The sequence below is a fragment of the Trypanosoma cruzi genome, genomic scaffold (genome assembly GCF_000209065.1).
Source record: "Trypanosoma cruzi strain CL Brener 1047053516851 genomic scaffold, whole genome shotgun sequence".
NCBI lineage: Eukaryota > Euglenozoa > Kinetoplastea > Trypanosomatida > Trypanosomatidae > Trypanosoma > Trypanosoma cruzi.
Window position 1 is genome coordinate 507,200 of NW_001849577.1, and position 7,964 is coordinate 515,163.

At 49.2% G+C, this 7,964-nt stretch overlaps 5 protein-coding genes across 5 annotated transcripts, besides 6 other annotated features; all 5 read left to right on the forward strand.

Moving 5' to 3' along the window:
- Positions 1–7,964: a sequence feature (heterozygous, Esmeraldo-like haplotype).
- Positions 120–1,895, forward strand: Tc00.1047053510745.10 (hypothetical protein, conserved; the record flags this gene model as incomplete). Its single annotated transcript, XM_800282.1, has 1 exon — positions 120–1,895. One exon carries the CDS (start codon positions 120–122, stop codon positions 1,893–1,895), a length of 1,776 nt encoding a protein of 591 aa, XP_805375.1.
- Positions 2,226–2,262: a microsatellite.
- Positions 2,473–2,492: a microsatellite.
- Positions 2,579–4,258, forward strand: Tc00.1047053510745.20 (hypothetical protein, conserved; the record flags this gene model as incomplete). The annotated part of the gene is made up of 1 exon (XM_800283.1): positions 2,579–4,258. The coding sequence occupies one exon, from the start codon at positions 2,579–2,581 to the stop codon at positions 4,256–4,258; it is 1,680 nt and encodes a 559-aa protein (XP_805376.1).
- Positions 4,266–4,925, forward strand: Tc00.1047053510745.30 (hypothetical protein, conserved; the record flags this gene model as incomplete). The annotated part of the gene is made up of 1 exon (XM_800284.1): positions 4,266–4,925. The coding sequence occupies one exon, from the start codon at positions 4,266–4,268 to the stop codon at positions 4,923–4,925; it is 660 nt and encodes a 219-aa protein (XP_805377.1).
- Positions 4,328–4,350: a microsatellite.
- Tc00.1047053510745.40 (protein kinase, putative) lies at positions 5,280–7,313 on the forward strand (the record flags this gene model as incomplete). The annotated part of the gene is made up of 1 exon (XM_800285.1): positions 5,280–7,313. One exon carries the CDS (start codon positions 5,280–5,282, stop codon positions 7,311–7,313), a length of 2,034 nt encoding a protein of 677 aa, XP_805378.1.
- Positions 7,432–7,480: a sequence feature (T-rich).
- Tc00.1047053510745.49 (hypothetical protein, conserved) lies at positions 7,554–7,964 on the forward strand (the record flags this gene model as incomplete). The annotated part of the gene is made up of 1 exon (XM_800286.1): positions 7,554–7,964. A coding segment is annotated over one exon (411 nt), but the record flags the coding sequence as incomplete, so codon positions are not given.
- Positions 7,557–7,593: a sequence feature (T-rich).

Consider the following 7,964-nt stretch of genomic DNA (forward strand, 5'->3'; position numbering starts at 1 on the left):
TGTGAGCCGTTAGCGGCAATTTACTACCCTTTTCATTCTGCTTTGTTATTTATTGCTGGTCTCATTGGGCTGGATTGAGTGGGAGGAGAAGGGAAAAGCGAGAGTGAGAAGGAGGGTCGATGTTTAGGGCCAGCACCACGTCGCTGGGTGCAGCATCCAGGCGGTCTGTGAGTAATTGGTCTTCCCTCCCGTTTGACCGCCGCGACAAGTCTTTCTGGTTGGCCTTCAATGAGTATCTAGCACCGTCCATGCAGTCCGAATTCCCATTGGCAAGCGATGAGTTTCGTAAGCCCATGCTCTCCGGCCTCACCGTGCCTGGTGAGAGTGCCCTTTTGAATGGCGCCATCATCAAGGCTGCGAACGATCTGCGGGATTACTACAACAACATTTCTTTGTGGAATCCACTTTCTCTGGCATTTCAACTGGGAATTGAGGTCAGTGTGGTGATTGAGCAGCTACTGCTAGCGAAGGAGTATGGCTTGGTTTCCATGCTTTTTGTTGTCTCTTGTCGATCATGTGGATGTGATATGCTGCGTGTGGATGCCGTGCGTGAAATCTGTTTCCGCGCCACGTATCATAAAACAAATATTATTCGCTGCCCAATGTGTACGGACTGCACGGAAGTGACGGATTTGACACATGTAGGAGTTTTCTTTCAGGATTTTTCTCCACCCGAATTCCTTCGGCGAAAGTATCACCGCCTCTTCTACAGTGATGAAGCGATTCGACGTCAATTGGAAGCATACTTTTGTCCGCCAGGGGCCGCGTTTGCATTTCACATGCGTCTTCCCGAGGGTCGATATCTGATTGTAGCATCGGGAATGGGTATTCTTGTAGAGATTCAGGTTGGAACAGGGGTTGAATTCTTGGGGAAAGATTGTCCCTTTCACGCAGTAACCCTTTCATTGGGGAAATTGCTGAACGAAAACGGTGTGGACTCAGAAGGAAATGGAAGGCGACGCCGTGTGATACGCGTCAATCACGGCAAACTGGTCTTTCGTGTGTTTAACGCCACACCATACGGTAGTTATTTGGATTTCTGTGTTGCCTTTGATGAACGTCTGGAGTTCTTGGCACCACAGACTCCCCTTGTGGCGACTGTCCCCATGGTTCTGCACACTGCCTCACGAGGACTGCGATCCCCGTTGTTTCATTTTTTTATTCCAAGGCCTCCTGGTACCCGCACCTCCGGTGTGTATGTTCTGCATTCCTTTGCGCTCCCCAGTGAGGAATTTGATGAGCCTATCACTGCAGGCACGGAGTCTGTTCTAGCTGTCATTCGTGAGGTACATCGATACTCCTTGGAAGACCATCATGGTCTTTTGATCTCCGTAGGGCACGGCGGCAGTGTATTTGAGTCATCGTTTTTTTCCGTGACGGCAGCTCTGGCTTCGTCGCTCTGCCTTGCGCAGCGCGTCGTGACACGCCTTGGTGAAGAAGTTGCTGCCTCCTTTACATGCACTATCACAAAAGGGACCATGTACATGGCGTCCTTTCAGGGACAATACGATGATGACGAAAATTTGCGCTCCTCATACCCCGACGTACATGTCGTTGGGCCGGTGGTGTATGCGGCCACACATCCGCCCGTTGTTTTAACAAATGACAGGGATGACAAGGATTCCGTGCAGCCTGTTGTTCGCTGTGCGCGGATTGAGCTCCGATCAGTCTCAGAAGAGCATATGGGTGTGTGTCTTGAGCCTGCCGCCGCAGATGCGATGTTTCCATTTTTTCTTTCCTACCTTGGAGATCAACTAAAGGCTTTGCAGGTCGTCTCTGAACCACAGGCGCTGGTTCTTTTAGTGCCGCTATCGACGCTAAATGCAACAGTGATGCTGCCCTCGTTGTTAAACCCTGTCATGTACACAAAGGAGTTACGTGGGCCATTTGGTTAACGGTTCGGTTCGAAAGAGGAAGGTGCATATATATATATGTGTGTATGTGTTGACGCGCGTGCGTCCGAACGAGAAGAAGGATGTGGGAGAGGGGAACGAGGGTCAAAAAGTGGTCCAACTGCACTTGGCGCAGAAAAAAACAAGAAGACAAAGGACACGGAAGAAAAAAAGAAAAACTGCTGATCTCGTTGGATGTTTCAGCGTCGTCGTTCCATACTCTTTTCATAGACATAGTGATTGATGTAATCTTTTTCACATATGAAGGTGTGGACTTTTTTGATTGTGAGAAGCCCACCGGAGAGATGCCATAAATTTGACTCATCGCTGGCGTTTTTTTTTTTTTTTTTTTTTGCTGTTCTTCTTTTTTCCCCTCCTGCAGTTGCTTCTCATCGCTTCAGGTTGAGACTTTTCTCCGGGTGGGGCCGCCGATAGAAAAAAACCCGCCGTGGACGAGAGTATTTTTTGTTTTTTCGTTTGTTTGTTTGTCTCTGGGGAATCATTCTCTATTTCTCTTTATTCCGCCCTCTAAGACTCCATACCCATGCACACCGCGTCTGTTGTTGTTGTTGTTTTTGCCTTTTTTTTTTTTTTTTTTTTGCCTCCTTATGTGACCACGTCATTAATACGTGGTGGGCTGCGGAAGCCTCGAAAAGAGAAGACTTGTGGGTGTTGAGTCCAACAGTATGCGGCGCGTGTTCGACGGCCGTGGTGGCACGAGAGCCAGTCCGTCACCGTGGACGATGATGGCAACCAAACCGACAAATTGCACTCAATCTCGTTGGCAATCCTTCTTTGGCGAACACCGAGCAACGGCGCGGCAGTCAAGGCAGGCGTATAGCCATCCACTGGCGCCCAAAGACCCCGCCGCACGCAACATCGTCATTCCCGACGCTGTACACGCCAAGAGTCGCTCCCCAATGGCTCTTCCTGCTGAAGTGTTGCAAAAGCGAGCGCAGCGTGCGCTTCTGATGCAGCTGCAGCAGAATATTGTTTGGGAGGGCACAGTCATTGATGATGAGCGGCACGACTTGATTCAACACTTTGTTAGGCTTCGTCAGAACCCCAAGTACCGGTCGTCGAAGCAAATGATGATTTTGGGGGGCCGAGAAGTACTACGGGAGCTCTTTGAGGAAGGGCATACACCGCGGCATCTTCTTATTCGCGGTTCACAGGAGGTTCCTTCATGGGCGAAAAAGAAGGGATTAGAGACAGAAATTGTGCGTGTCGATCGACACGTCGCGGAGGTCTGCGCCCCTGGCAACGACGGCTACATTGGTGATTTTGACATTCCTCCACCTCCAGCGAAGGAAAATCTTATTGCAAACAAGCAACGATTTGATCGCATTCTCGTGCTTGACAATGTTGACGATCCGGGTTTGTTAGGAACCTTACTGCGTACTGCCGCTGGATTTCATTACGACGCGATTATCACAACCAATCACTGTGCTGATATTTATGATCATCGTGTGGTGCGATCGGCTCGCGGTGCCCATTTCCAGAAGGCGGTGCCGATATACACTCTTAAGGAAGAAGATGGTGATAACGTGTACGGTATGTTGAATCACATTGTGCAGCGAAACAACATGTCTACTGTTTGCTTTACACCCATTGATGATGACACGGAAAAGACGAACACTGGCAAAGCACCAAATGTAGTGTTAAGCAGTTCAGTTGCTCATGCGGGCACCTTTGAAAGGGAGGCACTTTCAGAGTACTGCCATCGTTGCTTTACAACTGAGGGGACGAAGGGTCAGCTTCTCATTGCTGGTCCGAATCATAAACGTAATTCTTTGCGACGGTGGTCGAAAAGAATTACCGGCCCTGTAACACAATTGTTGCTTGATGAAGTAACGCAGACGGATTCTTTGGTTGCCCTTTCAGTTGTTATTCATGCTCTTCGACCGCATGGGAACTGGGATTATCTTCCCACAAGCGAGCCGCATGACAGTAACACTGCCACCCTGGAGCTGCAGACAATGAAGGCAAGGGTTGATATTGGCGCGGATCGGCTGGAATTGCGAGAAACGGACTTAAACCTTGACGAGGAGGAACAGGTAGAGAAGGCCCGATTTAAGAATGAGTGGATGAGGTGGAGGCGGCTGCAGCGGGGAAAAATGGGCGACTATGAACGCTGGATGGAGGCGGAAACGCAACGTGTGAGGGAAATGGCAGCAAATGAAAGGCGCCGGCAAATAATGCCTTGGGTGCGGCTGCGTTGGCGGCACCAGAAGGGGGCAGCGGGGTTGCCGCCGTTCGTGCCAAACATCATTGATGAGTATCGCATGCCACTTGATCGTGATGCCCTTCGTGAGGAAAGAGAGACAAGTACGGGTTATGTGAGGCCGGAGAACTATGACCGGTAGGGGGCTGATGTGGTTTTTGAAACCGACAACCCGTAACAAAGTTGAAGTTGTTTTGCTGGTGATTAATTTTTGTTGTTGTTGTTGTTGTTGTTTCTTCTGCTGCCGTCAGGCACGCACAGAGCCACTTTTCACTGCGCCCCCCTCCCATGTGAATGCTTCTTGTCAAAAGTCAAGGTGTATTTTATCCAAATGCCATTTGGACTCATTGCCCTCTTCCCTTGCCTTATTAGAAGGGGTAGGGATGACGCTGTACTCTATCTACATTTTTAACCGCTACGGAGACAATATCTTCTACATGCAATGGAACCGTACGAGTGCGGTACAGGAAGGAGAGGCAAGCCTTGTCGCGGGGTTCATTTACACACTGCAGCACCTGTCCTCACAACTCTCCTCTTCAGGCACATCTGGGCTGAGGGCAGTGCAAACGCCATTTTATAAGCTTCATTACGCCGAAACGATGACTGGATATCGGGTAGCGCTCCTTACTTGCAGAAACGTGAGCACGGCGCTGGTGCAAGGCATATTTATTGAGATGTTTCGTGATGTTTTTCATAAAACTTTAACGAGGGATCTAAATTATCGCCACGAACCTGGGTGCATGATCACCAACCCGGATTTTGCGGAGGGGTTGGAAGCTCTTTTTCGCTCGAAGCAGTTGCTTGAATGAGGCATTACAGTTCATGTTCTTGTCCTTATCCTTTCCCCCTTATTGCCTTTCTCCCAATCAAACCCACAAACATGCAAAAAAGCATTCATTACACGTTTTTATGTGTGTATGCGAAGCAAGAACTTTGAATGCTAGTTTAAACGTTAAAATGCAATCATTTTTTTTTCTTTATTCTTTCTTTTTGTTGCGTTTTAGGTGGTAGAAAAGCGAGTGTGGAATAAAATATTGAGATTTGTTTTTCTTATTGGGATTGATCTGTTTGTTTGTACATTCCTGTTGCTTGGCGAAGTGAGGGGTTTTTCCCCGCGTCTATTTCCTGTGCAGTTCTGGGCTGGTGAGATTGACCCTGCGAAGATGGACGACGGCACGGGTCACCTCATACGCCCCTTTTCCGTCATTGGTATGGGTGCGTATGGCACAGTCTTCAAGGCATTTAGGCTGCCGAAGGAGTACGGAGACGAGGAGGAGATGTGGCGCAACCATGCACAGGCCGTCGCGGTGAAGGAGACAGTCTTCACAGAGGTGGCAGACGACATTACAGTTGTGCTGAAGGAAGTGTCGTACCTCAGTAATCTTCAACACCCGAACATTGTCTCGTATTTTACCGCATTTACAAACTCTGGTGTGACTCCTGTGGCACCGTCACCGGCATCAACAAATTCTAAGGGGAATGAAGGAATGAAGGCGTCCCCAAGCTTTTCCGCGGCGCCCTCCTTATGTATAGTGGAGGAGCTTGTAGAGGGGGCGTCTGTTGCAAAGGTGCTCAAGATGACTGCGGAGGGACAACTTTCAAATGTAATGTCGGAGGTGGATATTGCTGCTGTACTGTACGATGTTCTTCAAGCACTGCTTTACATCCATGAGGAATGCCGTTTGGTTCATCGCGACATTAAACCACTGAATATGCTTATGGATTGTAAGACCGCTTCTGTGAAGTTATGTGACTTTGGAACCTGTGCCGATGTGAGCCAACAAGCCGGACGCTACACTGTCATTGGTACCATTGGCTGGATTGCACCCGAAGTTCTTGACAGCGGTATGATGGACTGTCGCTCTGGGCACGTGACGTCCCACAGCTTCCCATCGGATGTGTGGTCGCTTGGCGTCTCCGCGCTTGAAATGGCACTGCCGAACATTCGAAAAACGGCCTTGTCTGAATATATCAAGGAGGTCAGTGCCTCATCGTGCTCGGCTCAGCGAACGTTGGAGTCCTCACGCAAGAGTGTTCTGCCCATGAAAATCTCTTCGGAGCGTCTACGTGACTTCATCGCCTGCTGCCTTCGGAAGGATCCGCTGGTACGGTCAACGGTTCGCCAGTTATTAGCACACCCGCTCATTGTGGGAAGCGGGGTGGCCAGCGCGCAAAAAAGACAGAAAAGAATAGCAGCCATCCTTGACGCGGTGAAAGCAGCCAACAAGTCAAATCAAGAATTGAATGAAAAAATGAACGACGACGCTATTGTTTTGCCACAATACGCCCACTCAACGCTTAAGAAAAATCGATGCATGGAAGCTATAGCAGCGATTAAAAGAGAATTTTTTGCCGCCCAGGCACCTCTTTCAGAGAAGTCTCGCGTCTCACACTACGCATGGTGCTTGCCAGAGCACATTGCCCGTATGTCATCGTCAGACGAATACCGCTACATGCCAACTCCCTTGAGACAGCAAGGGCTTGGTCAAGTGCCTTCCGTTCACAACCCACAGGGAAATGCGCGAAGCACGGCGCCACTCAAGCCTATTTTTGACTCTGTTGTTCTACCTGCCACAGTAGATTCACAACGTGTGGTGCTAAGTCTCATACGTAAGTATCGCAAGCTTGCCGGGGCAAACACGGCGGATGGATGGACAGAAGTTGATAAGCGGAACGAGGCATGCTACGCATTAGACGAGTTGGCCTGCCAGAACCTAAAGCATGAGAGATTTATTCGATTGCACGATGATCTGCTACGCACTTTTAAGGCCACGTGTATGGCGATTCCCGACTTTGCAGCGAGTTTTCTTTCTAACTTTACGCAGTCCTTAACGGTTTCGGATGACGATACGCAGAACCTACGACAGTTCATTGCCTACATTTTCCAGCTGCAGAAGGAAAATCTCATGCACACCCATCGTACTCAATTGGAGACACCGGACTTTAAGGCGACGGCATTCAAGAGCTCTGCAGACGCTTTTGCCCGAAGTTTGCAGCCGATGAACTTTGTGTCCGCAGAGGATTTACTGCGCTTTCCGCATATGCCGCAGTCGGCGGGATTCATGAATGCGAGTAATCTTGGAGATGATGCAGCTACTGGTACAATGCGGCAACAACAACCCCTAGTCAATCCTTCGGCATATTTGTTTAACACCTGGCTGAAGCGAAAGCGGGCCGATATATTAGGTCCCTCATGATGTCTGTTAAAACTTTATCTGGAAAGTGTGCGGTGTGTGTCGTTTTTGTTGCTCTGCCATGGCAGCTGTGTTGAATGGCAACGTTTTCTTGGTGTGGGTGTCCCCGCTGCTCTTCGTTTTTTTGTTGTTGTTGTTGTTTTTTTTTTTGTTTTTTTTTTTTTTGTTTTCTACTGTTTTTTGTGTCTTCATATAAAAAGTGTTTGTTCCACGCTTGCATTTTACCCACCATCTTCATATCTGATGTTTTTTTTTCCCCTCTTTATTTTTTTTTTTTTTTTTTGTGCGAATGAACCATGCATTTTTCCGTTCCTCCTCAAGAGGGAGTGGGTGAGACGTGGGGCCGCAGCCGCCGTGGTGAGAATCATGACGAAATTGGTGCGCAAACTCAAGCAGACGGCCAAGAAGCGGGCCCATCGCAAAACCGTGCTGAAGCGAAAGGTGGAGCGGGCACAAAGGGATATTGAGGAGAGTGAGAGGCTAAAGAAGGAGCGGCTGGAGCTTGAGACCGACCTTGAGATGCACCGCCTCACCCATGGCGAGGAGGATGCCGAAATGAAGAAGCGGCTTGTGCGGTTGGTGGGAAATCTTGTTCTGGAGGCCCCGCAACGGAAATCAAAGAAGCAGGCTAGTCGCAAGCAGATGAGGCGAAAG